General features: G+C 38.2%; 1 protein-coding gene across 3 annotated transcripts in view; it reads right to left on the bottom strand.

The window, feature by feature from the left end:
* Positions 1-1108: 1108 nt before the first annotated feature.
* The window catches only part of LOC137927583 (roquin-1-like), a 29265-nt gene continuing 3369 nt past the window's right edge, over positions 1109-27004 (bottom strand). For 2 of the 3 annotated variants that reach the window (XM_068771354.1, XM_068771355.1), the window contains exons 2-6: positions 23143-23257; positions 22719-22877; positions 21901-22064; positions 16417-16554; positions 13908-16270 (exon numbers count right to left, since the gene is read on the bottom strand). In XM_068771354.1, the coding sequence (XP_068627455.1) occupies positions 15770-16270; positions 16417-16482 (567 nt within the window). In that variant the 5' untranslated portion in view covers positions 16483-16554; positions 21901-22064; positions 22719-22877; positions 23143-23257 and the 3' untranslated portion in view covers positions 13908-15769. Of the gene's footprint in view, positions 1320-13907; positions 16271-16416; positions 16555-21900; positions 22065-22718; positions 22878-23142; positions 23258-27004 lie in introns of those variants that run through there. The other variant, XM_068771356.1, reaches the window with a different exon arrangement.

Consider the following 27004-nt stretch of genomic DNA (forward strand, 5'->3'; position numbering starts at 1 on the left):
CTATCTAAAACTATGTTCTACTATATTGGCCATAGGATATAACTGGCAACACTAACACGGACGAGAGCGACAGTCCTAGGGCAAACGGCGCGCATGCGAGACACCACTGCCCATTTCCTAAATCAATACCTCAAGCCCACGCAATTTCCGGGTGACGTTGATTAATTCAATATATGTGAATATCTACAACCTTCCCGACTCAACACATGGGGATGTACTTTAATCACCTCACCACCAACCCAATCACGTTCATTATGTAATCACAAATGTAGATCAAAGACTTAACATATGCGGATTACATATGATAAAATACAGGGTGATTAGTTATAATTGTAAAAGCTTTAAAACTTGAATGTATAGCTCATTTGAAAGCCAAAAACTAAAGTTTTTACTCAAATTTCTGATCACCTTGTGTACACATAGAACACAGAAACAGCAATGATATATGAAATATGGCACATATATGTTATTAAAATACGACAGGAAACAATACATATTTAATTTATTTTTAAAATACGTCCATTTAATATAGAGGCAATTTTTTTCAGACAACCATAGTACGGAATTTACAGAGGGATATATAACGGGTAGTTAACGTGTACATATGGACATGACATACATACATATCATACATGTATAGCATATACACTTATAAGAAATACGATGTAATACATAACTGTAATGGAACAAGAAGAAAGTCGTAAGACCTTCCTGGAATTTTGCAAAAAGCCAATTGGTAAGGTAATAAAAGATAGCAAAACATAACAATCTTTGGAAGGGTAAAGAAAAATAGCCGTGATACAAAATAAGTAATACAGAAATAAAATGAAATACAGATAAACAAAATAGCAAAATAATAAGTAGTAAAGAAGCAGTCCAGAAGCAAATGATAAAAAAAAAAAGGTGATGTATGAAAAGTAAAGGAGTGAGAGATATTGAGACGGATAAAAGAAGAGTAAGGAAATAATAAGAAAAGAAAGAGAATAAATTATTTATTAAAAACCTGTCTCTAAGAACTCAAGACAAAGGTTGTACAAGAGGTTCCTAATAGTGGCCATTATAAAAAAATATATCGAAGAGAGAACGGAGATATATAAATGGCGTTTGCATTGCGACTGAATCGTGGTTTTTGTGGCCGAGATCACAGAGAGCGTGGGGTCTTAAAAAACAGAAACCTACCATCACAGAAAAGGTAACAATAACACATGCCGTACTGCTGTTTGCTAGAGTAAAGAAAAATATGCACATTTACCTTTGTATTCATCTACGCACGGACCTGCAACTGACTTCATCGAGGTGTCACTCCAACAACTCTGAAACTAAGACTTTATTAGGTTATGTAATAATATTAGAGTGGACATAATCGCGATGAGTGCTCAAGGCTTAGATCTAAAAGTGATCCGCATACAGTTTCGTGTTACGGTTGTGGTATGAAAAGTGTTATTCGTGCTAATTGTGTTAACTGTAATACAAAAAATACGGACACTAAGGATTCGTTCTTTGCATGCGATTTCATGTCAACCAATAGGCATTTATATTCCAAAACCGAGGCATCGCAATGTCAAGCCCATGTTTCTTTTGATTGTAATACTGTTTTTTTAAATTCTGTTTGTAATGTATATGATGTGCCTGATGCGCGGTCAGTGGATAACTCGCGTACCGAGCGCTTGCGTCCGGATGTTTGTACCAAAGGCCGTCCAATTTTGGACATAGAGATTTTTGGCTATCGCGGTACCGGTCTATTAGACACGGCGGCTAAACGTAGCGTTGCCGGATCCACGCTGTACTCCTTGTTGCTTAAGTTAGGGCAGCCGATGCGTAGCAGCGTCATGACTGTGAAACTCGCTGACGGTGTAGTGCGTGACGTGACAGTCAGACTGGTGGACGTTGTGGTGATGTTCGCGGGCGCATCAATACCTATCACTTTTATAATTTTTCCAGATGCAGTTAACAATGAAACATTGCTAGGCATTGATTTTATACGTAAAGCTGGTTTGGTTATTGATATTTTTAATGAAACGTGGTTCACAGCTGATCAACCTCAGGTCATTCACCCCTTGCGTTGTGAGAAATCACGTAACTTCATCGGGTGCGCCTCTGCCGACATGTTGCGTTCGGACGAGGGTATGATGCTGTCACCACCTGAAAGAGCAAGCCTCGCGCAGACATTACAGGAGTACGAGGACATTTTCCGAGAAGGGGGAGGACCGACGTCGTTCGCTGAACACCGCATTGACACCGGCACCCACCCGCCGATCGCCGTCCCGCCGTACCGCCTGACGCCTGCGAAAAAAGAAGTTATGGAGGCTGAAATTAATAAGATGCTGACGGAGGGTGTCATCGAAGAGTGTGAGTCTCCGTGGGCAGCACCAGCGCTGTTGGTACCTAAAAAGGATGGGTCCTACAGATTTTGTGTGGATTATCGCAAATTGAATTCCATCACGAAGGTTGACTCCTATCCGCTTCCGGTGATCGACGATCTACTGCAGTATACTGGCAAAAGTTGTTTCATGAGCACCATCGACCTCAAGGCAGGTTACTGGCAGGTTGCTGTCAAGGAAGAGGATCGCGACAAAACCGCCTTCGTGTCACCATTTGGCGTTTTCAGATTCAGGCGTATGCCTTTTCGATCGCCTTCGTGTCTTCAGCCTGTGCGCCAATCGAGCTAAATGCGTGTTTGCTAGAGAAAGTGTTAAGTATCTAGGTCACGTGATTTCGTCTCAAGGGCTATCGCCGGACCCTGACAAAATCAGCGCCATCGTCGATATGAACGAGCCAACGAATGTGAAGCACTTGAAATCCTTCTTACAGACGTGCTCGTGGTTCCGTAAGTTCGTGCCGAACTTCGCAAAGGTTGCGCAAACGTTGACTATGCTGACGAAGAAAGATCAGTCTTGGTTGTGGGGCGAAGCTCAAGTCGCTGCGTTCTTGGAACTTAAGAAATCACTTACCTCTCCTCCAATCCTCATCCAGCCAGATTATAGTCTTCCTTTTGTGCTTAGGACTGACTCGAGCAGCTATGCTTTAGGTGCAGCTCTCTTGCAGGGGGAGTCGCCGCGCGAGGAGCGTCCGATCGCGTACGCCAGCCGCCTTCTGTCTTCGGCGGAACGAAACTACTCAACCACCGAGCGTGAAGCTCTTGCAGTTGTGTGGGCAGTCGAGAAGTTTCGCGGCTACATCGATGGTCATCCCGTGCGCGTCGCCAGCGACCACCAGCCCCTGAAGTGGTTACTAACCTTGAAGTCTCCTGCAGGTAGATTGGTCCGTTGGGCTATGAAGTTGCAGTCTTTCGATCTCCAAGTGGACTACACCCCAAGAAAGGCAAACGTCATCGTAGATTCTCTCAGTCGACCGCCATGCGTTGAGGAGGCTCGAGATGCTTGTGGCGTCTGTACGGTGGTGGTTGAAACGCCACGATGGGAGGCAACCGCTCTTCGTGAAGATCAGCTCGCAGATCCTGAAATCGCGAAGATTATCCTGGGCCTGGAGGGAAAGGAAGAAGTGGAGATTGGTAGGTGGACAGATAGAGGTTATCATATGTCAAAGGGGATACTTTACCGATATACGGAAGCAGAAACGGAAGAACCGCAGCTTGTTGTACCAGTCAACCGTCGGAAGCAAGTTATGGTTGAATGTCACGACGCTGCAACAGCTGGTCACGGTGGTGTTGATAGGACTTTGCATCGTATTTCCCAGCGGTTCTATTTTCCTGGAATGCGTCGTTTTGTAGCGGAGTATCTCAAGTCTTGTACTGAATGTCAGCGTTACAAGCCTTCGAGTGAGAAGCCGTCAGGCTTGTTGCAGACTCCAGTACCCGCACAGCGCTTCGAAGTTGTAGCAGTAGATTTGTTCGGTCCACTTCCTAAGGGTCCCAAGGGTGAACGTTGGGTCCTTATTGTCGAAGACACCGCCAGTAAGTGGGTAGAGCTGTTTGCGCTTACTGAAGCTACTGCTGAAGCTTGTGCTAAGATCTTGATAGAGGAGGTTTTCCTTCGTTTTGGTGTTCCTAGGCGATTAATTTCTGACAATGGTGTCCAATTCGTCGCCGATGTTATGCAGAAAGCTATGTTTGTTTTGGGTGTTAAGCAGAATCTGGTGCCCCTGTATCATCCAGAAGCGAATCCTGTGGAGAGGAAGAACAGGGACCTTAAGGTGCAAATGGCTATCCTCGTGGAAAATCACCATCAAAAATGGCCTGAAGCTCTGCCATTTATTCGTTTCGCTTTAAACACATCGTTGACAAAAGCAACCCAACAGACTCCTGCATACCTGACTTTTGCTCGCGAACTTCGCTCACCAATTGCAGCTCAGACGGACTTGCGTGCAGTTGTCGAAGCGGAGAACTACGTGCCGCAAATCACACCTTATCTGCTAAGACTCGCAGATACTCTCCAGTCCAGCAAAGAAAGTATTGAACACCAACAAGACCTCCGCAAAGCAGTTAAAGATAAAATTCGTAAAAGTGATAGTCTCGATGTCGGCGACCTCGTATTGATGAAAACGCACGTTCTCAGCAACTCTGCAAAAGGAGTCAGCGCTAAGTTCGTACCTAAACGAGACGGGCCTTACGTCGTTCAGAAGAAAGTTAGCCCAACTACGTACCTGTTAGCGTTTCCTGATAAGTCCGACATTACCATTGGGAAGTATCATGTCTCTGACTTAAGACGCTATCATTCGCGAGAGGGTGAATGCACTGAGATTCCTGAGCCTGTGGCTCCAAAACGTCCTCGCGGCCGACCGCGAAAGCTTGTGTCGGTTTGACCAGTTGTGAGGTCACTGGTCCTGGTCAAAAGGGGGAGTATGTAATAATATTGCTATATAAAAAAGCCGCCAGATGTGAAAGTTCCCGCGGACGTCGTCACAACGCTCAACCTTTTGTTTGTCTCGCCCACTCGTCTCGCTCACTCGCACGGCGTGCACGATACGCGCTCTTGCTTGCTCTTGGCAGGTAGCCAAGACGCGCAGCACGTGCGCCCGCGGCCGTTGGAGTTCAGGGAGTCGGATTTGAGCCATGGTTCGATGCGCAACCGCGCGTAGGCGAATTATTCATTTTCCGCGCACAAATTGTTTTAATAATTAAATAAACGTTTTTCCACATCACAGTTATTAATTACATGTTTAACATTGCATGCAGGAAGGAATTAAGAAGCCACGATATTTACCTGGGTTTTTAATTCGGAAAATATCTAATTTACTTTTATAATTCAGTTACACGTGACCCGGTTGTAAGAAATAAGCGCCGAGAAAGATCACTTTGGGTTTGGGTCAATTTAGTGCTAGTTTCAATTAGTGTGTTCTAAAATGTATCGATATGAACCATGAAATACCGGTATAAATTAAGTGCAATTTAAATTTTGATCTGCACCTTCAATACGATGAAACATGCTACAAAATTTGACAAGACTTAATTCGTTTTACAATTTTTGCAAAATTGTAACTGGTAGTTTGAAAGTTTAATTGTATGGTGTTTACGTTTCAGTATGCCCGAAGCGATGACCGCTGCTGCATGTTGAGTTAGTTGTGTTCCCGGTGGACGCGATGCTGGTGCGACGAGAAGCAGTTCAGCAACACGTGATTACAGACGAGCGTGATGGAAGACCAGGCGCATTGCTTCGGCGACGCTCATCGCCCAAGCGTCGGGGAGCATACGCTATGCGGAAGAAACTTCGCGAAGCGTCGCGAGGTGCATTACCTCTGCAACGCGCGAACGCACCAGGAGGCGTAGTGCCCCACGGACGCATATATATGTATAAGTTCATTAGGGCACAGATTCCGTCGGCGACAGCCTCGGACCGCGTTGAGGCTCAGACGAAACACGTGTGCGGCGCAGCGCACAGGCAGGTCGGAGGACGGGTTGTATGAAATAAAACAACTCTAACAAAGTTTATTTCATAATTGCTACAACAGGTGGCCATTTACAAAAACGATCGTCCTTACTTAGGTTTCTTATTTACTATATTTGAAATTTTCTTTGTCTAAGGTAAACAATGTTGTTTCTAGATAACGTATCTATCCTAATTAACCTGCAATTGGAGATACCGCAACTTGAGATAAATACTGAGATTGTTTTTTAAAAAGGTAATAGTAATGAACAGACACAACACATGACCATTATCATGTAAACCATGGTCGGAGATCATAGTGTGATGCGCGGGGAGGAACAAGCGATGATTGCGATTATTGCGACCGTGACCGCTCAGCTGCGTTCAAACTGCCTCACTCCTCACACCAAAACAAAATCTCTTGTAATTTTGTTTTAATCCATATGGTGACATAGAAGAAACGAATGTCATAATACAAGAGGAACTGACTGAACTAAGTACAAACGAAGAACTTAAGGTTCAGTTTAAATACGGATATCAGCAATTCTGGCTGCAAAACAACATACCCGTTACTTATCCCGCATTAGGGAATATAGCGAGGAAATTTTTAATTTCCTTTCCATCGTCATACCTAGTGGAAAGGGTTCAGCGCTGTTCCCAATCTCCTAACGAAAAAAAGAAACAGACTGGACATCATTAGCCGAGGAGATTTAATATTAACCCTTACAAAATTGACGCCAAATGTTGATAATTTATTATTAAAGCATCAGGTTCATCCTTCTCACTAAAAATATTGACTTATTGCTTATGTTATTTTATTTATAGTTTATTTTATGTTACGTATATTTTACATAACAGATACAAAATTTTATTTTGAGTAGTTTCAATTTACATACAATTAATAAATGTATAAATTAACACGTGTTTTTATTTTAAGTTTTTAACACTAAACTTCAGTACAGTTAGAAATTTACAAGAAATCAATTTCAGGTAAGTAGGAGGTCTACCCAACACGATAAAACATGGCAAGGGCAAAGCAAAAAAGTTTGGGGAACTCTAATTTAAACTATCTAAATGTTGACATATTTTTAAGCATTTCTTTATGGCTGTCTTTGTTATTGTTTATACAGGTGTGACGTCATATGACCGACAAATTCTGTAATTAGTTAATTGTTGTATTTTATAATTAATCTGTGCCATCTATAACCCTTTACTCGGTAATGTATCTATGGAGATACATCAAAATAAAACAAATCTAGTGCCATTATTTTTTAAGCGCAAACATAATATTTTTATTTGAGTGTTTAGATACTTTCTTAGTTTTCGAACACATGTATAGTTTTTTCTGTTGGCCACACTGGTAAGCTGACAAAGTTCACTTTAATTGTAGTTCCGTTATCGTGTTGCCACGCAAGAAGGTAAGATATTTCATAAAAAAATTTCACATATTTTATAAATGGGTGCATAAAATTATAAATTAAAAATATATTTTGCTCTAAAGTAATTACTATGGACGTTCTTTGTCCGGTTGATGTTTCATTTCACTTTTTTAATATATGTATCTCACCGTGCACACTGCCAGCTTTACTAACAACTTATACAAAATCGTCCTGTACCTGTATGTGCACAAGTGTGCCAAGCTGATTAACTATTCATATGCTATTGCATATTTAGCTTATTTTCCATGGATTGTATGTACATACCCTTTCAAGAGCTAGCAAAGTACTAACATTGGTGCCAAAACACAGTCAATCGTCAAATGAAGAAAGTTCGGATTGTAGAGAAGTTGGGATTTTTTAGTTTTAAAAATGTCACGACAGTGCTGAATCTTTACCTGGTCCTTCTTTCTCCCTTCCCTTGAAAATCTTCACATACTTTCTGATAGTGAAAACAACTTCGCCGTGCCCCAAATTACTGCTTCCTGCCCTCCAGTATCAACGAAACCAGCTACAGAAAATTTTTCCTTGGATTCTTCAGCTCAAGATTCTCTTCACTCGGTTTTATACCTTCATCACCAATCCCCTTAGTGAACGTTGTTCAAAATAAAAGGACGGGTTACTTGTTCACGAGTTGTGTGCAATAAAACAAAGTATGTATTGTAAAATGGCATGACAACAAAGTGGTTACTGTGGCAAGCAATTACGTGTCGGAAATGCCTGTTGGGATCATACAGCGGCATAATAAGGATTCAAATAGGCGAGCTGCTGTCCCCTGTCCCAATATAATTAAGCATTACAATGCGCATACGGACGGGGTCGAGCTTGCAGATAAGTTGGTCGCTCTGTACAAGAGGTAAAAAGCCACGGATGGTACTTACCTCTATTTTCCCAAATTTTAGATAAGCGTGAATAATAGCTGGATTTTATATCAAAGACTCTTTGCAGTGAATAATGTAAAACAACAAAGCTTAAAGAAGTTCCGGCATCGTACTATACAAGGGCTATTACATTCTAGGAGACGGCAACCATTTAAAAGCTCTAATGCTGTACCACCAGCACCAAAAGAGATAATGAAAGCTCCCTGTCGCCTAAGGACAACTGCAGACGTGAAATATGATGTGTACAATCATTTCTCTATATTTTGGCCCAAACGACAATGCAAGCTATGCATCAAAGGCCAGGTCAATACTGTTATCTGCATAAAATGCGGTATTAGGTTGTGTGTATTACCAGATAGGAACTGTTTTTCTAATTTCCGCAATGTAAATTTTGAAAATTAATTTAATTCTGTTTTTAATTTTTACCGGAGCTTGTATTTTTGTCAAAAATATTAAATGCTAAAGATTTCTGATTACTAAACCAGTTTAATCATAATTGTTTTGAGAGAAATGATTTATTAGTAAAATATCAGGTAATTTGGCAATGTATCTGTAGAGATATATTGTTAGCAAAATATATTTATTAATGCTTTTGGCAATGTATCCCATAAGATACATGTGATTTTTTTTAACTACCTTATGAGATTTTTTTTCTTATTTTTCTAGACATCCTTGGGTCATAAGGGTTAAGTGGTATAAATATTATAATGATATTTAAAAAAATTAAAATCTGCCGAGTTAAGGGTTAAGGATCTAGCAAAAATTAGGATAAATGTCAATAGAATAATTGTCATTAATCAATGTAAATTATTTAACGTTAGTAAAACACTATTATTATACACGAAGAAAATATTTTTTTGCTGAATTCTCAGGAGCTATTACAATATCAGCATAATGCTGTGGCAACTTCTTCTTATACGTATATAAACGAACCAGCGCTAAATTAGCCTTTTCGAAAATGATTTTTTTTTGTATGTTTAGTGGCAGAATGCGGCGTTAGTGTTAGTGTTAGTTAGTGGCGACCGTTCCGACCTTATGCTTAGTTGGCAATCTTTGCGCATTCTTTTTTGGAAACAATTTAGTTTCTACGATTCTTTTTAGATTTCCATATGTTTGAACACCAATAAAAATGTTGGCCATAATCATAATAATTCAAACAGGATAAATCTCGTAAATCGACTGAACAAAATATCGATAGCTTATCATTTCGACGTTTAAACGTTTCTGGGGTAGTTAAGCATTAATGCCATACACTTGAAATTTAACAAAATTAACAAATATTCATAAAAGTCATAACTCATGTTTCCAACTGTCATTGCTTTATGGCTATAAACACTTGTGCTATGCAAAGTATTGGGATGAGAAGGTATTGATTTCCATTAGTTTCAATGTCACCTGCTTTACCTACAGAGTACCTTATTTGTAAAACAGCATCTCTTTTGTGATTGTGTTACATATTCAATGAAGTCATTTTGAATGTCTGATTTGTGGGTTGAAGTAAACATTGAGCCACCAAATTTAGCGTAAATTAATACTTAAGATGAAAGTTATATTGGACTAAAAGTGTTTTTGTGATGTACTCGAATGTAAGAGTCCACAATTCTTCTTCTCTGCTTACAAATCATATCTCATTTTCATTATTCTTGGTAAACTTGTTTAATATACATGTTTAAGCTCAGCGGCAGAGTATTTGACTTTTTCAAATTTATTTAAGGAAATTTGTATTAACACTGTGTAGATATGTTCTAACATCTGACAATAAAACATATGAAACATATGTTGGCTTAGGCAATGTTATCTTTTTGATTGAGTTACAAAGGACTCTGTGTATGTTAATAATGTAATAGTCATAAAAACAAGATGAATCAGTAATTACAATGGCATTATATTGTGGTTTCTGTGAAATCTAAATGACTCCTGGCTTGTGTCTTATCTATGGAATAAATTTACTTTTGTTTATTCTATAGACTACATCACCGGTTCTCAGTGTGACCCCCAAACATCTCGGTTATGATTTGCAGTGCTAGTGGAATGGAAGTTTTATTAAGTGTGTGACTAAATTCTAGATGTTTGTGTATAAAGGGCACCTGCAGTAAGTGTCGACCATATTTGAAATATTACATCTAAAATGTCACTAAGCTAATTTTAAGTTATGGTAAACAAATCACTGTAACCAAATAGTGATTTAATTGTGGCATCATTTGCTTTTGGTAGTTTCAATATTTTTGATTGTGTACCAAGTCAACATAATTTACAAAAAATGTTACTTTTCTTATCATTTAAAGGAAACATCAGCTGAAGCACGGTTATGAAAATTGATGAAAATGCTTCTCCAAGGGCAACATAATACAACAACATTAGAGACAATGATTTCAAAATTGAGGACTGTTGAAAAGAAAGCCAATAACATTCCAAGAAGCTGAATTGCAGAAATAATTCCAATGGTATCCGCACCAAATGCGAGAACAACATGTTTCAGTTATAGAAGCTACCCATCAAGCCTTTCCTAAGTTCTAGATGCACTAGGAATAGTATGAGGCAAGGAACTCGAGTTCCCTATAAAAAAGAAAACTACATAACCATCTTCAAAACAATCTTCACAAACAGCACACCTAAAGATTGGTGAAGAAAATGAATTAGAAATAGAAGTCTGATGCAACCGTTAACTTGAATTAGCTCAGCCAAATATATGGTTGCCAAAAATGGGCATTGACTAATAAAAGAAGAAAGAAAATTGTTACGATTCAACATAGTAGCAACTGAAATATTTACAAAATAAGAATTGAGGTAATAAGAAGAAAGGTAACCTCACAGATGCACTTAACATTTAAAAAGCTCTTAAATTCAAGCCACACAAGGTTTTAAATGCATTAATTCTGACACTAAGTAGAAACAAAGGTCATAGGTATTTTACCCAAACAAGGGCCATTTTACTGATTTATGTTAAACATTACTACATATAGGATCTCCTCCATGGGATCTTGAGGCCAGACTAAAAGCCTGAATCTATGAAAGGTGCTTGGAGCTATGATGGGCTTGCGATTGAACCCCGCCATAGAAACTGTAATTGCAGTGGTCTTTTACTTTACAGTTGCTGTAAGAATAGGTAAACAATATTGAGCAATCCAACAACAGGGAGCAGCACTGTCGAATCTGTCTGTTCTTTCCTAGAGAACTGGATGAGCAAGTGGCACAATAGTCGAAACCTTCCGACAGGTGCAGGTACTTTCAACCAGCAACCATCACGGGTGCCATCATTGTGGCAGTGAAGAGGATAAGACTTAGAACACGCTCGAGGAGTTGACAGCTAGGATTGAGTTGCGCTGAGAATTCACCGACATTGTGAGGAATGACCGATCATTGGTAGGCTTCATTAGGCTGATGGTACAGAAGGCTCTGTCTTAGAATGCTGTTATAAACTTCTGCAGAAAAGTAATGTTGCAGAAGAAGGCTGTGGAGAGAGAAAGAACATCTGAATTCCTCATCCGTAGTTGGTGACCCAAGCGTCGGAGGGGGCTGTACCTCGCCCTTCTCGAATCCCCAAAAAATGTCTTTGGATATAGATGTGGGATGACAATTGCACATATGACTTGGCCTTCGGTGGCGCGCGAGCTAAATCTCGCGTGTATACTATAACGGGTGGGGAACTGTAGCTCTATATCAAGGAATTGAGTCACTAGGCCGCCGCCATTGAAGGTATTCCCGTAGTTTTCACAAAAGGCATCTTAGAAGACCGCCTGGCATAACCCTTGTGTTGCAGTGGAGGTGTGCCATGAGAAAAATTTAAGAAATATTAATGAAAAAGAGTTTTTATAAAGTTTTTTTTATTATTACGGTTTGAAGCCAAAGTACATGTAGCCTCGTTATTCATCTATGAATAACTACTAAAACTATTAAAGAATCGGCAAGTGTCCTTGTGCATGTAAGTGGTGATGAAAAATGAATTCATTACAGCAACCCAAAGAAAAGAAAGTACTGGGGACTGCTTGGTCCATGTAGGTATATCATGAACTAAGCTTAATATACATGCTGCCATGGTTATGCTGCGTATTTCATATGACTAGATTGGTGTTATTTATAATGATTTGTTGAAACCAAACAAAACTATCACTGAAAATGGCTTTGTCTTAGTTTATGCTATTGAGATGAGTATTGTGTGAAATAGATACAACATGAGCAAACTTAATCTAAACTTGCAATGTGCTTCATTGGTGTTCCTACTTATTGGCCATGAGAACCAAAAAAGAATTAGTGTCAAATAAAACAGACATAGAAGAACATATTGACCAGTTCTCGTCGACTATCACTGGAAGGTAATCTTGAAGGAGCCTACAGGAAGTTTGTACAACCGCAAAATGGAGAGGAATAACTACAAAATAAAAATTTAAGAAATGACAAAAAAAAACTGTCTACTTGGCAGTAGAAGAATCTACACACATACTGTGGGCCACAACACATAAATCTTAATATTACAAGTTAATAAAAGATTAAATGAGATAAGGGTCCTGCGAAAGAAATGGCATATTAAAAAATATCCTTGCAACAAATAAACCCTTTGACAAGGCCTCTGAACAACTTGAACGCATAATTTACCATGCTGGTAGTGATGGCCTTCAAAATCAACTAGCGGACCTTACTCCATAATATGATTGTAACTACTTGTTTTGGAAGATAACAAAGATACTGAAAAGACTGAAACTACATATACCTCCAAATAAAATGAGAAATGGTAAATCAACAAGAACTGAATGTAAAAGGGCCAGGTTTTACTCGGAGCAACTAATTACTGTGTTCCAGCCCCTGGCCGGCAAGTATCTTGAACATGACAAAGAAGGCCTATGAATGCCTTGACTCGCTTTTGCAGATGTGGTTACTATTGGAAAGAGCTAATCTTGAGGAAGTGTGAAGAGAAATGGTTAAACTGTCAGGGAGTAAAACTCCAGGCTAGAACATTCACTGACTGTTATATTCACCAGACATTGCATTGTCTGATTAATATTTGTTCTGTTGGAAGGCACATGGTTTGAGTGATGAGCAGTTATGTTATAAGGTAGTCTTAGAAGACAAACACCATTGTAATGGTATTCTAGTTCTAGAACAATGGGAACAGATACAGTGGAATGTGCTTGTATATGTCAGAACTTTGTGCTGCTAATAATTTCATTTGAATTGTCATTTAGACGTTTAAGTATTGCTTATATGTTCAGTGATTCAAAGAGCTAACTAAGTTTGGGAACTGCTGGCGTTTATAAATATTTTGTTGTTTCGCAATCAGTGCAAATTGTAATATCGAATCATTACATAAACTGCCACACACTTGTTCCAGACTTATTCTTATGTTTAATGTTTTAAAGTAAAAAGGATCCTGTGTAAAGTTAACATTTTTATGCTTGGGACAATTAAAATAATCATGTACTTATAATGATTACAAAATGTGTATTTATTTTGGTGTATGCTATACTATTCATAATCAAATGTAAATTGTTGTTGTATGGAAGATCAATGTAAATAATTAGTATTTCTTGTAAATATTACTCGACTACAGCTACCTAATTGTAATATTATTATAATTAATGTTAATTATGATGTATTATTGATTATATTTGTAATGCAGAGGACATTTGCAATATAAATAATTTGAGTCACTTTATCCATAAAAAGTATTAAATGTGAGGTATTTTTATTATGTACTATACAAATCTAACACTCGTGTGTATGTGAATGAGAAAAATCAATTTCTCCCTAAATTTGCTAAATAGTATCTCTGTGTTCAATTAACCGTTTATTTATTCGTAAGTTTTATGTATTAAAGATGTGTATTATTTTTCATGTAAACAAAATAATCTTCAAAATAAAAATTGTTTCTATTCTGTACATTGATGTAAATCTACTTTGTGTTTGTTTTGTATGTCTTGTGAACCACGCCTTATAATTTGGGGGCGCATGTAAGATGCAATTACCAACAAACTCGACATTGCATAGATATAATGAATGATAAGAATATTATAGGTTGTTCAATTTTATTTACTTTATGAAAAACAATTCTATACTTCCTCGATATTAATTTTAATAGTTTTTCATTAATATAGATAAATTATAAACGGCTTATTCATTAGTGCTAGTTTGACTTTTACAGTTATTATAACCTTTATTATTAAAAACCTTAAAATGATTATAATATTTTTACAGAATGCCAATTCAGGCGCCGCAATGGACGGACTACCTCAACTGTCGGGGTTGCAGCCAAACAGTCTGCAAACACTGCCTCAAAATTTTACACAAAAAGCAATGTCCCTTCAATCAGGTACGTGGTGTGGTGTACATGCAGACTATAAATTTATATTTAATTTGCTTCAATCTTTACTTACAACACTGTCCAAAACTCTCCAGGTGTTTATCAACTTGTTTAAAATTCACCACATATTGATCAGAATGAATGTCTTATCTTTAAGTTTCTATTTAGATGCAACAGCTGCATTTTTCATTTACATGGATCTTTTGCTCTTTCATATAATAGTTATTCATATTTACTTAATGCAAAATAGTTTGATTCCATTTATATTTTACAGACAGTAATTCAATCCGAACCCGAGCAACTAGTAGTGAATACAGCTCTTCTACTATTAGCGGGATGCCCACCCCCAGAACAGCCCCATCACCCGCCATGTATTACTCCATTGTGCGGTACACGAAACAACTCGCATTTTGTCTAAAACTTTGTGGAAACGGTGAGTGTTTGCATGCTATTTGTGTATATCTTAAGAGTTTATTTTGAGCGTTTATTATAGTGACTTTATAAGTAGAGCAGAGAAATGATTTTTAGTGATTTACCTTGTACAATTTGAATTACAATCATAATGTGAACCAAGTTGTTACTTGATATAACTGCAAGCTGTAGGAACAATCTTTGTTCGTAGTCAAATTCTGCAGAAAGGCATTCTGGTGGAAAAATACTTCTGGTGTTGGCCTCATGTCTGTCTTATTAAAAAAAATTTCCCAAATTGTTCAGATGAAACCCTTAAGACCTACGACGAAGAGGAGGAAGGAATTCAACGGGCTATGTATTATCTTAAACAATTTAAAATTGCATGATTTAATAAAAAAAAAATTATAAAAATGAAGAATGTGGAGGCGAACACATTATTCCTAAGATGTGCTTGCTATCTTCTATGAAATGTGCTATGGCACAAACATTTTGTTCGTGAGTTATATTGTAAAAGCGCATATGCAATAGCCATAGAATTATTATGTAGTTTTAATCCATTGACAAGATTTCAATAATCTTGCTTTGACAAAATGGCCATCATGGCCTATTTAGAATTAAATTTTTCTCCTATTTCCAAGTTTTTATTTAATTTTAAATTAAACTTAAATATTTTCAGCCAATGCCAGCTTAAGCAGTAATAGATTTTCATGAGCAATGCAAAGGAAACTGGTTACTCTCTTACAATGCACTATGATCGACGAATATTTGCAACGTCATCCATCAATGGACATTTACAAGTGTAACATATTTGATTTCTTTACATTAAAAAATTAACTAAATGTGCTTGTTTTATATCGATACCTAACATCTACCTTTGCAAACACTGCCATCTTAAGGCAAAGCTCCAGCGTGCTGGGGACGATATCAGCATATAGAATACAATATAGTATACATGTACCTTTTCAGACGAATCATAGCTGTGTAGTGGTTGATGGCACAGGGACGCAAACAAGTCCTCGTCGTTAAGCAAGGACTTGTCTTTGAGGAGGACAATGAGCAATGCGTTGGGTTTGTTTGAAGTAAGCGTTGAAGTAAAGGGCGGCGGGTCGGATGGAGGGTGACATGCGACACCCGACGCTGGACCAACCTGGAGAAGAGTCGATGTTGGCGAGGCGGTCGAGGTATCCCCGGGTCGGCGATGCGCTGCAGCGCGATGAACAGCTCTTGCACGGACTGCGCGAACGACTGCGGCGTTTGCAGCTTGTCGATGATGCTCCGCATGTGACTCTTGTGCGCCGAGTCGCCGTAGAGCAGCGCACTCCAGTGGTCGGCCGCGATGCGCAGCCTCACTTCCGTCGCGATCTGCATGATCTGGGCGTCGTGCTCGCGCCGCAGCGCCTCGTACGTCCGGAACTCGTCCTTCAGCTGCATCAACGAAGAGTCACATTAGCATATGTGTACACGTGTCGCGATTGTTGACATAAATTAAACTTATGTAATGTTGTGTGTGCAAAAACAATAAACAGTGTTGGACAATGCTAAGAACAGCAACCGGGTGACCATAAATGTACCTTTCTAGATAAAGTTGAGCCATCTTCTAAGGTAAGTAAAATTAACCTGAGAACCTCTTCCTGCATGGCCGGACCTAGGAACTAGCAGCCCCGTACTCTTACCGCCGCCCACGAGTTGGCGCTCAACTGCTGAAGGTTCTGAAACAGTTTTTAAGTTTTTACTGTTTTGCAATGGTGAACATACTTAATATGAAAACAATATTTTTCTTAATTCTTGTGGCAAGAAAAAATGGCAAACATTTAAACCGTTTGATAAAATGAAACACCTAGCTGTCAGACATTTATAACATATTATTACTGAAGTGTTGCCATGTTGCAAACTGATTTTGTAAGCAATCATTGTTTATTGTATATATACTTTGTTTTTTGTTCATTTCCCTATTGGTGCTGCTTGGTGGCAGTCGAATAACTGTTGATAGCATGAAGTCTATTGTGCTGACATAATAACAAATTTATTCCATATTTCCAAAGTTTTTCCCAATTATTGTTTAATTTTAGTCTTCTTTTATTAAAATTTAAGTGTCTCTTTGGTATAGGCCTCCAGTATGCTCAATGTTTACCTCACTTAATTTCGTCCAAACATTCCCTGTTCTCATCAGCCCATGTCTTCTAGGTGCATGGATGTTTGTTATTCTCCAGGGTTTTTTCAGCGTATGATGTCAATGGTCCATCTGATATTAGTGTAGTGTTAAAGTCACCTTTGGCAGGTATATAAGTCCATGCTTAAAAACATTTTATATTCCTGTTGTTTTTCAGACTTATAGAATCACTATAATTTATTTCTGTGCTCTGCATTTTTTCTTGTTAATTATTATTATTTCTCCTTCTCTCTGATATATCTTGGGACTTAATCCAATGGATCTTCATTTGGCCCAAAGTTTGAACGAACACCGAACCACAAACGAGCCAATGTATCATTTTAATCTACATTTCTGGACCCTTTTGGAGGTTTCTCCATCAAATTCTCTCAATGTCTCTTGTTAGTCAGAGGTAAACAAAACTTTGCAGATCATCAGTTCAGGAAGTCCTTCATTGTTAATAATTATTTGTATTACCTGTCTGGATTTTCGATGGTATTTTAGAGTACCGTGGTATGTCTTTGGCAAGTAAGGGTCTCATTCAGTTTTTTTTTTTAAATCGTTTCTCCTGTTTTTTTTAGGGCAGAGATGTTACGCATGTAAATTTATTTTTTTCATTTTTTATTTTTGTTGCTTTATCCCCTTTCTTCTTCTTCTTCTTCTTCCTTCCCTTTTCCCTTTATTTGGGGTCGGGTCTCCTTATCAATTTGCGCCAGGCCACTCTATCCTGGGTTGTCCCTGCATCAAGTTGAAGGGTTTCCAGTTCCTTTCTGATATTAGACCACCGTGTAGCTTTTGGACGCCTTCTCCCTCTTGGGAATTCGTTTCTTATTTTGTCCATTCTAGTGACGCCACCCGACCATCTAAGCATCTTCATCTCATTGACATGAAATGTTTGCTCGTGTCTCTGACTTCAGTCCAGCATTCCGCGCCGTAGAGCATAGCTGGTCTGACAGCTGCTTTGTAGACTTTACCCTTGGTCTTAATGGGCATACGGTTATCACATAGAACGCCTGACACTTCCCTCCACTTCATCCATGCAGTTTGTACCCTGTTCTTGACATCAGCGGTTGAGTCTGCATCGGTACTTAAGGTCGACCCTAGGTACCTGAACTTAGTGACGGATGGTATTGGAATGCCACTGATATTCAGATTGCTATGGCCTTGTGTTGGTGTTGGTGCAAATGCACAGTGCATGTGTTCCGTTTTAGATCTACTTATGCGGAGGCCGTTGGATTCTAGTTCTCTAATCCATAGGTTCAGGTCTCTCTGCAAATCATCTGCTGATTTGTTTGCAAGAACAATAACATCTGCATATAGAAGGCACCATGGTAAGGCATTCTGTACATCCTTTGTGAGGTAATGCATGACGCAGTTAAATAATAATGGGCTAAGTGCGGATCCCTGATGAACGCCAACTGTTACTTCGAACGGGTCACTGAGTCCTGCTGGGCTTCTCACCTGGGTCGCGCAGTTGTAGTACATGTCTTTTACTATGGAGACATACTTTTCGGGGAGGCCTTGAGACCTGAGAGCTTGCCATACAAGTTGTCTTGCCACTCTATCGAAAGCTTTTTCCAGGTCAATGAAGACAATATGTAAATCTTCTTTATTGCATCTATGTTTCTCCATAATAATTCTCATGGCTTGAATTGCGTCCGACGTTGATTTACCAGCAGTGAAGCCGAATTGGTTTTCCGTGACCGTTGTTAGCAGCCGCAGTCTATTATTAATAATTCTTTCGAAGAGTTTAAAAGTGTGTGATGTTAATTTTATCCCCCTGTAATTTCCACAAAGTGAAACGTCTCCTTTATGCTTGTAAAATGGTATTAAGTAGCTCTTCCGCCAGGAGTCTGGCATTGTACCGGACGTGAGGAAAAGATTTAGGAGTTTCGTAAGCCACCTTATAGCTACCATTCCTCCACGCTTCCATATCTCCGCAGGTATCTGATCTGGCCCTGTAGCCTTCTTGTTCTTCATCTTTAGTATCGCTACTTTAACTTCGGATTCTGTTATGGCTTCGATGGGCCCTGAGGTCACACGTATGGAGGGGAGTTTTTCGCTTGGAAATTCTTCGTTGGATAATTCGACGTAGTAATCTTTCCATCTTTTGTTGATGTCATTATTTGAGGTCAAGAGTTTACCATTAACATCCCTGATATATTTATTTATGTTTATGTCCAATTTTGTATATATCATTATCATCTGTGTTTTCCTCTAACTGTCTATAGAAATTATCTCTAACTTTCTGTTTTTCTTGGGCAACGATAATTTTGGTGTGGGCTTTGGTTATTTTATACGCCTTTAGGTCCTCGTCGCTTTTCGAATCTTGCCAAGCCTTGAAATGCTCATCTTTGTTCTGCACTGCTGCTTTCACGGTATCGTTCCACCAACTAGGGTCTTTATTTGGAATTATGCCTTTGGACTCTCCTAGTATAGTTTTTGCTGCCGGGACCGTTAGATCTTCGAATTTGGACCACATTTCGTTTACGTTTTGGTACTCGTTGTCCAAGTCAGTTAAGTTCAGTTAAACCCATTTGATTTTTGGTGTTTTATCTTTGACATTTCTCAGTGGTTTCTGCAATTTGAACTTCGTAACAAGTATTCGATGTTGACTTGTTAATGCTTCCCCTGGGATAACCTTACCTTACCTGTCCTTGAATCTAGATATTAAGCTTTTCTCTCCCAGTATGTAATGAACCTGCGTCTTCTTACCTCCACTTTTGTAAGTTACAAGGTGCTCTTCCTTTTTCTCAAAGCATGTGTTAATGATCATTAAATTGTGTCTACTTGAAAAATCTAAAATACTATGTCCTTCTTGATTTAGCTTGCCATAGCCAAAACCGCCATGGTGTTCACTGCCATTTGGAGTTTTATGGCCAACGTGCCCATTAAGGTCACCGCCGTTTAGTTTTAATTCATTAACTCCTACAGAGGCTATCACATCATCAAAGTCCTCCCAGAAATCTTGTTTTTCCTCCTTAGAGCATCCAACTTGAGGAGCGTATGCTGATATGATGTTTAGTGGTGGCTGATTGTCAAGCGCTAGTTTTATGGCTAGGAGCCGGTCAGACTTCCTATTTATGCTAATGATTAGAATCATCTTTCAGACAAGAGTTTAGAGCTATGGCCATACCATTTCGGTGTGTTAATGTTCCATTATATATTAGTTCAAATCCTAGTCCAATATCACGAGACTTGGAACCCTTCCACTTGGTTTCCTGTAAGCAACACGCATCAATGTATCTTCGTTTGAGGTCTTCACTTAGTTCGCTGGTGCGACCGGTAAGGAAACCTAAGTTCCACGTAGCGAATCTCAGAGTGTCAATTACGTCGCTTGCGGGGGACGCCCTAGCGTTGTCTTCTTTTGTCGCCCTTTTATTCGCCTCTAAAGTATTTGCGTCGCTTGTGGGGTACACCCTAGTATGATCTCGTCTATTATTTCTTGTAACTTTCATGATAAGGAGAATTTGTTTTGGCAATTGGGTTTTTACAGCCGGCTGCCGCCTGACGCTAAGGTAGTAACTCTCTTGGAGAGCTAAGGGTGCTTCTGCCGACCGCGGTCTTCATCACCAACCCTACTACACCACCCCACCTGGCAGCGTAGCTCCAGAGCAACCTGTGACCCCAATATGTGAGGGCAGCTTGCGACTGGGGTATTTGCCTCTTCCGCCTGCTCTACCGTACCAATGGACTCCATCTCCGCCTTTGCAGCCGTTAAGGTCTTCACCCGTAACCCTGGGCAAGGGGCCGCGCTATACCCCGCGGCGCTAGGTCCCTATCCGAACTCAGCCACCAATTTCACTCCGGCCTACTGGAGTGAGTGGTGCCCACCCCCGCGACGTGAACGCGCCGGACAGGTATTACCCAAGTGACGAGTAGAGAATTTGGCTCTATCCACCTTCAGGCCGAGGGTTTTATTTTTTTATCCCCTTTCTATGTTCACAAATTGCCACAGTTCCTCACATCCTCCATAAAATCTCTTTTTATCCACATTATGATCTTCCTTTATATGTTGCCTTTCTTTCCTTATCCACATTCCTAAATATATTGGTTCCTATTTCATGTATTTACTTGTTTACTTTATTTACAATTTTGTTTTTACCCCATCCTTTATTTCAATCCTTGATCTTGTTCCGAACAATGGTCTGCTGTTTAGTTTCTATTTTTATTTCAGAAGTATATGCAGTTTTAATGATCCATTGAGTGTATTCTGATTACAACTTATACTTTCTGGACAGTAAGTCTGTAATTTCCAGCTTCAGAAGTATTCCTTTTTCACAAATTTCTACTATTCTGCATTCTTTCTTATAGTTCTTAGTTTCTATGTTCCATAGCATATAAAATGGTATTGATAGAAGTTTTATTAAACCATATGCACCAAGGCTCTTTTGTACCCATGTGATATAAATTTTTCCCTGCCATGTTTTTATGTGTATGTTAAATTAATTCATTGCGGTTCTCTTATCAATGACAAAGTTCTTTCTTTTGTTCAATGAATGACACATAAGTACTGTTACTCCAATACATGTTTGCACTTGGAATTTGTTAAAGTAATCAATTTCAATACTATTTCAGTTCTTTCCAAAGGTTCTTTTCTGTGCATTAGAAATCCCGGTACATGTTAGCCTTTTTTGTTTTGGTATCATAGAAAATATAATTCTGATGCTTCTGATTTCACCGAAAATCATAAATTGTTTCCGTTTTAGTTTTTCAAGACATATTTAAGTAGTTCATGGAAGTGTTGTCATTTATGGAGATACCATTTTTTTTTCATTCACTTTAAGTTTCAACAGTACCACCAACATCATAAAGGTCGGCTCGCTTTTTCCTGGTCACCATGTGGGAATATCGCAAAGCTGTAACTATGTTCTGAAAGTTCAAAAGAGAATACAATAGAACTTACTTGATGCTGCAATATAAGTTCGGTGACAGTCCTCTCGCCCAAGGATCTAGCAGCCCGCGCAGCCCTCCCGCGACCCTCTTCATCGATCATAGTGCATTGTAAGAGAGTAACCAGTTTCCTTTGCATTGCTCATGAAAATCTATTACTGCTTAAGCTGGCATTGGCTGAAAATATTTAAGTTTAATTTAAAATTAAATAAAAACTTGGAAATAGGAGAAAAATTTAATTCTAAATAGGCCATGATGGCCATTTTGTCAAAGCAAGATTATTGAAATCTTGTCAATGGATTAAAACTACATAATAATTCTATGGCTATTGCATATGCGCTTTTACAATATAACTCACGAACAAAATGTTTGTGCCATAGCACATTTCATAGAAGATAGCAAGCACATCTTAGGAATAATGTGTTCGCCTCCACATTCTTCATTTTTATAATTTTTTTTTTATTAAATCATGCAATTTTAAATTGTTTAAGATAATACATAGCCCGTTGAATTCCTTCCTCCTCTTCGTCGTAGGTCTTAAGGGTTTCATCTGAACAATTTGGGAAATTTTTTTTAATAAGACAGACATGAGGCCAACACCAGAAGTATTTTTCCACCAGAATGCCTTTCTGCAGAATTTGACTACGAACAAAGATTGTTCCTACAGCTTGCAGTTATATCAAGTAACAACTTGGTTCACATTATGATTGTAATTCAAATTGTACAAGGTAAATCACTAAAAATCATTTCTCTGCTCTACTTATAAAGTCACTATAATAAACGCTCAAAATAAACTCTTAAGATATACACAAATAGCATGCAAACACTCACCGTTTCCACAAAGTTTTAGACAAAATGCGAGTTGTTTCGTGTACCGCACAATGGAGTAATACATGGCGGGTGATGGGGCTGTTCTGGGGGTGGGCATCCCGCTAATAGTAGAAGAGCTGTATTCACTACTAGTTGCTCGGGTTCGGATTGAATTACTGTCTGTAAAATATAAATGGAATCAAACTATTTTGCATTAAGTAAATATGAATAACTATTATATGAAAGAGCAAAAGATCCATGTAAATGAAAAATGCAGCTGTTGCATCTAAATAGAAACTTAAAGATAAGACATTCATTCTGATCAATATGTGGTGAATTTTAAACAAGTTGATAAACACCTGGAGAGTTTTGGACAGTGTTGTAAGTAAAGATTGAAGCAAATTAAATATAAATTTATAGTCTGCATGTACACCACACCACGTACCTGATTGAAGGGACATTGCTTTTTGTGTAAAATTTTGAGGCAGTGTTTGCAGACTGTTTGGCTGCAACCCCGACAGTTGAGGTAGTCCGTCCATTGCGGCGCCTGAATTGGCATTCTGTAAAAATATTATAATCATTTTAAGGTTTTTAATAATAAAGGTTATAATAACTGTAAAAGTCAAACTAGCACTAATGAATAAGCCGTTTATAATTTATCTATATTAATGAAAAACTATTAAAATTAATATCGAGGAAGTATAGAATTGTTTTTCATAAAGTAAATAAAATTGAACAACCTATAATATTCTTATCATTCATTATATCTATGCAATGTCGAGTTTGTTGGTAATTGCATCTTACATGCGCCCCCAAATTATAAGGCGTGGTTCACAAGACATACAAAACAAACACAAAGTAGATTTACATCAATGTACAGAATAGAAACAATTTTTATTTTGAAGATTATTTTGTTTACATGAAAAATAATACACATCTTTAATACATAAAACTTACGAATAAATAAACGGTTAATTGAACACAGAGATACTATTTAGCAAATTTAGGGAGAAATTGATTTTTCTCATTCACATACACACGAGTGTTAGATTTGTATAGTACATAATAAAAATACCTCACATTTAATACTTTTTATGGATAAAGTGACTCAAATTATTTATATTGCAAATGTCCTCTGCATTACAAATATAATCAATAATACATCATAATTAACATTAATTATAATAATATTACAATTAGGTAGCTGTAGTCGAGTAATATTTACAAGAAATACTAATTATTTACATTGATCTTCCATACAACAACAATTTACATTTGATTATGAATAGTATAGCATACACCAAAATAAATACACATTTTGTAATCATTATAAGTACATGATTATTTTAATTGTCCCAAGCATAAAAATGTTAACTTTACACAGGATCCTTTTTACTTTAAAACATTAAACATAAGAATAAGTCTGGAACAAGTGTGTGGCAGTTTATGTAATGATTCGATATTACAATTTGCACTGATTGCGAAACAACAAAATATTTATAAACGCCAGCAGTTCCCAAACTTAGTTAGCTCTTTGAATCACTGAACATATAAGCAATACTTAAACGTCTAAATGACAATTCAAATGAAATTATTAGCAGCACAAAGTTCTGACATATACAAGCACATTCCACTGTATCTGTTCCCATTGTTCTAGAACTAGAATACCATTACAATGGTGTTTGTCTTCTAAGACTACCTTATAACATAACTGCTCATCACTCAAACCATGTGCCTTCCAACAGAACAAATATTAATCAGACAATGCAATGTCTGGTGAATATAACAGTCAGTGAATGTTCTAGCCTGGAGTTTTACTCCCTGACAGTTTAACCATTTCTCTTCACACTTCCTCAAGATTAGCTCTTTCCAATAGTAACCACATCTGCAAAAGCGAGTCAAGGCATTCATAGGCCTTCTTTGTCATGTTCAAGATACTTGCCGGCCAGGGGCTGGAACACAGTAATTAGTTGCTCCGAGTAAAACCTGGCCCTTTTACATTCAGTTCTTGTTGATTTACCATTTCTCATTTTATTTGGAGGTATATGTAGTTTCAGTCTTTTCAGTATCTTTGTTATCTTCCAAAACAAGTAGTTACAATCATATTATGGAGTAAGGTCCGCTAGTTGATTTTGAAGGCCATCACTACCAGCATGGTAAATTATGCGTTCAAGTTGTTCAGAGGCCTTGTCAAAGGGTTTATTTGTTGCAAGGATATTTTTTAATATGCCATTTCTTTCGCAGGACCCTTATCTCATTTAATCTTTTATTAACTTGTAATATTAAGATTTATGTGTTGTGGCCCACAGTATGTGTGTAGATTCTTCTACTGCCAAGTAGACAGTTTTTTTTTGTCATTTCTTAAATTTTTATTTTGTAGTTATTCCTCTCCATTTTGCGGTTGTACAAACTTCCTGTAGGCTCCTTCAAGATTACCTTCCAGTGATAGTCGACGAGAACTGGTCAATATGTTCTTCTATGTCTGTTTTATTTGACACTAATTCTTTTTTGGTTCTCATGGCCAATAAGTAGGAACACCAATGAAGCACATTGCAAGTTTAGATTAAGTTTGCTCATGTTGTATCTATTTCACACAATACTCATCTCAATAGCATAAACTAAGACAAAGCCATTTTCAGTGATAGTTTTGTTTGGTTTCAACAAATCATTATAAATAACACCAATCTAGTCATATGAAATACGCAGCATAACCATGGCAGCATGTATATTAAGCTTAGTTCATGATATACCTACATGGACCAAGCAGTCCCCAGTACTTTCTTTTCTTTGGGTTGCTGTAATGAATTCATTTTTCATCACCACTTACATGCACAAGGACACTTGCCGATTCTTTAATAGTTTTAGTAGTTATTCATAGATGAATAACGAGGCTACATGTACTTTGGCTTCAAACCGTAATAATAAAAAAAACTTTATAAAAACTCTTTTTCATTAATATTTCTTAAATTTTTCTCATGGCACACCTCCACTGCAACACAAGGGTTATGCCAGGCGGTCTTCTAAGATGCCTTTTGTGAAAACTACGGGAATACCTTCAATGGCGGCGGCCTAGTGACTCAATTCCTTGATATAGAGCTACAGTTCCCCACCCGTTATAGTATACACGCGAGATTTAGCTCGCGCGCCACCGAAGGCCAAGTCATATGTGCAATTGTCATCCCACATCTATATCCAAAGACATTTTTTGGGGATTCGAGAAGGGCGAGGTACAGCCCCCTCCGACGCTTGGGTCACCAACTACGGATGAGGAATTCAGATGTTCTTTCTCTCTCCACAGCCTTCTTCTGCAACATTACTTTTCTGCAGAAGTTTATAACAGCATTCTAAGACAGAGCCTTCTGTACCATCAGCCTAATGAAGCCTACCAATGATCGGTCATTCCTCACAATGTCGGTGAATTCTCAGCGCAACTCAATCCTAGCTGTCAACTCCTCGAGCGTGTTCTAAGTCTTATCCTCTTCACTGCCACAATGATGGCACCCGTGATGGTTGCTGGTTGAAAGTACCTGCACCTGTCGGAAGGTTTCGACTATTGTGCCACTTGCTCATCCAGTTCTCTAGGAAAGAACAGACAGATTCGACAGTGCTGCTCCCTGTTGTTGGATTGCTCAATATTGTTTACCTATTCTTACAGCAACTGTAAAGTAAAAGACCACTGCAATTACAGTTTCTATGGCGGGGTTCAATCGCAAGCCCATCATAGCTCCAAGCACCTTTCATAGATTCAGGCTTTTAGTCTGGCCTCAAGATCCCATGGAGGAGATCCTATATGTAGTAATGTTTAACATAAATCAGTAAAATGGCCCTTGTTTGGGTAAAATACCTATGACCTTTGTTTCTACTTAGTGTCAGAATTAATGCATTTAAAACCTTGTGTGGCTTGAATTTAAGAGCTTTTTAAATGTTAAGTGCATCTGTGAGGTTACCTTTCTTCTTATTACCTCAATTCTTATTTTGTAAATATTTCAGTTGCTACTATGTTGAATCGTAACAATTTTCTTTCTTCTTTTATTAGTCAATGCCCATTTTTGGCAACCATATATTTGGCTGAGCTAATTCAAGTTAACGGTTGCATCAGACTTCTATTTCTAATTCATTTTCTTCACCAATCTTTAGGTGTGCTGTTTGTGAAGATTGTTTTGAAGATGGTTATGTAGTTTTCTTTTTTATAGGGAACTCGAGTTCCTTGCCTCATACTATTCCTAGTGCATCTAGAACTTAGGAAAGGCTTGATGGGTAGCTTCTATAACTGAAACATGTTGTTCTCGCATTTGGTGCGGATACCA

Source organism: Battus philenor, unplaced genomic scaffold, assembly GCF_028537555.1.
Source record: "Battus philenor isolate CCGP_79_NKW_IND1 unplaced genomic scaffold, ilBatPhil1.0.hap1 SCAF_34, whole genome shotgun sequence".
Lineage (NCBI taxonomy): Eukaryota > Metazoa > Arthropoda > Insecta > Lepidoptera > Papilionidae > Battus > Battus philenor.